The sequence below is a fragment of the Notothenia coriiceps genome, unplaced genomic scaffold, assembly GCF_000735185.1.
Source record: "Notothenia coriiceps isolate Sejong01 unplaced genomic scaffold, NC01 NC01_scaffold00000609, whole genome shotgun sequence".
Taxonomy (NCBI): Eukaryota; Metazoa; Chordata; class Actinopteri; order Perciformes; family Nototheniidae; genus Notothenia; species Notothenia coriiceps.
This window is the reverse complement of record NW_011333310.1, coordinates 1-1,934: the sequence shown is the minus strand read 5'-3', so window position 1 is coordinate 1,934 and position 1,934 is coordinate 1. Positions and strand designations below refer to the sequence as shown.

General features: G+C 40.1%; 1 protein-coding gene across 1 annotated transcript; it reads left to right on the top strand.

The window, feature by feature from the left end:
* Nucleotides 1-219: 219 nt before the first annotated feature.
* On the top strand, nt 220-1,836 carry LOC104955534 (electrogenic sodium bicarbonate cotransporter 4-like; the record flags this gene model as incomplete). The annotated part of the gene is made up of 2 exons (XM_010782880.1): nt 220-393; nt 1,669-1,836. Coding segments are annotated over 2 exons (342 nt in total), but the record flags the coding sequence as incomplete, so codon positions are not given.
* Nucleotides 1,837-1,934: the final 98 nt, after the last annotated feature.

Sequence of the window (1,934 nt, the reverse complement as noted above, 5' to 3'; positions counted from 1 at the left end):
GGCATCTGTTTGTTTTAGTCAAGATTATGATAAAATATACTTTCCCCAACTATGTTTAAATTCCCTATGAAGAGCCAACCTTCAATTTTGAAAATTCCCGTTTATTCCCGTGGAAGATATGGCTGTAGTTCTGGGATCAAGCCGTTTAATGAACATGTGATATGGTCGTAGTTCTGGGAGCGGATCAAGCTGTATAATGAACATGTGATATGTTCGTAGTTCTGGGAGCGGATCAAGCTGTACATGATGCCCCCCAAACACCAGCCGGACTTCTCCTTCCTGCGCCACGTCCCCCTGAGACGAGTTCACCTCTTCACTCTGGTTCAGATCATCTGCCTCGCCGTGCTCTGGATCCTCAAGTCCACCTTCCTCGCCATCATCTTCCCCGTCATGGTGAGGCCGTTCATTCAGCTAGAATATGTCTTTTATTTGTTACGTTGAGAGGGAATGCTGGATGGAGACGCTGCAGGAATTCAGCCTTTAAAAAAATATAAAAAACAGCTGAAGATGCGTGTCTCAAGAACCAAAACGTGCACTTAGTGTATTGACTTTTTAGCTTCTATTTAAGTACACATTTAAGATACTTTTACTTTGTTTGTGTATTTATTTTAATGCCCTTTAATGCTTCCACTCCACTCCTATTATATGACAGTCTTATTTTACTTTCTACGTAAAATAACGGTTTTTTTTACTTAAAAATAAAGATTTCTGCCCAAAAACATTAAAATAATTTAAAGATTATTCTTTTTTTTTTGTATAAACTAGGCAACAGCTTATTTGTTTATTTGTTATGCGACTGCAATCAAAACAGTCAGTCAATTAATCGATCGAACAAATATTTTGGCATCTATTTCGATGGTTAAAGTCATTTTTTATTAAAAATGTATTTTCTTTTTCCAGCTTCATAAATGTGAATATTTTCCTTTTCTTTGACCAGTGTTAATAATGTTGAGGTTTGGGCTGAATAAACAATGTTTAGTTGAAACTTTGGGATAATTTCTCCCTATTTTTATAACTTAAAGGTGACCTATCATGTGTCCCCGGTGTTCCAGGGAACTCACCAAGTGTCAGAAAACACAACCCTCTCTATTTTCCTCCATACCCAAATCTCTAAAAAAGGGGCTGCAACGGATCTGATACAGACTGATCCAGATTTGAACACTTCTATGACGTCACAGAAGTGGCGCTACGGCTATTGGGCCAACTCCACCAATCAGGAGGAGACAGCCACGGACATTGCCGTTGGAAAGCGCTGGAGACGCTGTAGTACATATTTCAGGCCACCAGATGGTGCTGTTCTCACTGAATCCGAGTGTGAAAGGCAGTGTTAAATTGAGCAAAATGAGGAATGGCTAAAATGCATGATCTGTTTGGTATTTTGAAAAATGAAAAGTATAAATATGCCTTATATAGGTATGGTCCTACACTATATTATTAAAATATAGCATGATAGGTCTACTTTAAATGGATTAATGGAGACAATAATCATCAGATAAATCTATCATGTAAATAATTCTTAGTAGTTAATGGTTCAACAACAGTAAGATTCTGATTGTTAACTATGCGTGAGTAATGATGACCTAATGATGTCATCAGTAAACCTATCTTGGTACCAGAGGGTCTTCCAAGTGTGTTTTCAGCAGAGTCTCCCCTAAATGCCCCGAACAGATCCTGGGTCTGATGGTGGTGCGGAAGCTTCTGGATCTCATGTTCTCTCAGCACGACCTCGCCTGGATGGACGACCTCCTGCCCGACAAAGACAAGAAGAAGGACGACGACAAGAAGAAGAAGAAGAAGAAGAAGACGGTGGTGGAGCAGCCCGACAGCGACGAGGAGGTGGGGAGGAAATATTACTGAAAACACACACACACACACACACACACACACACACACACACACACACACACACACACACACACACACACACACACACA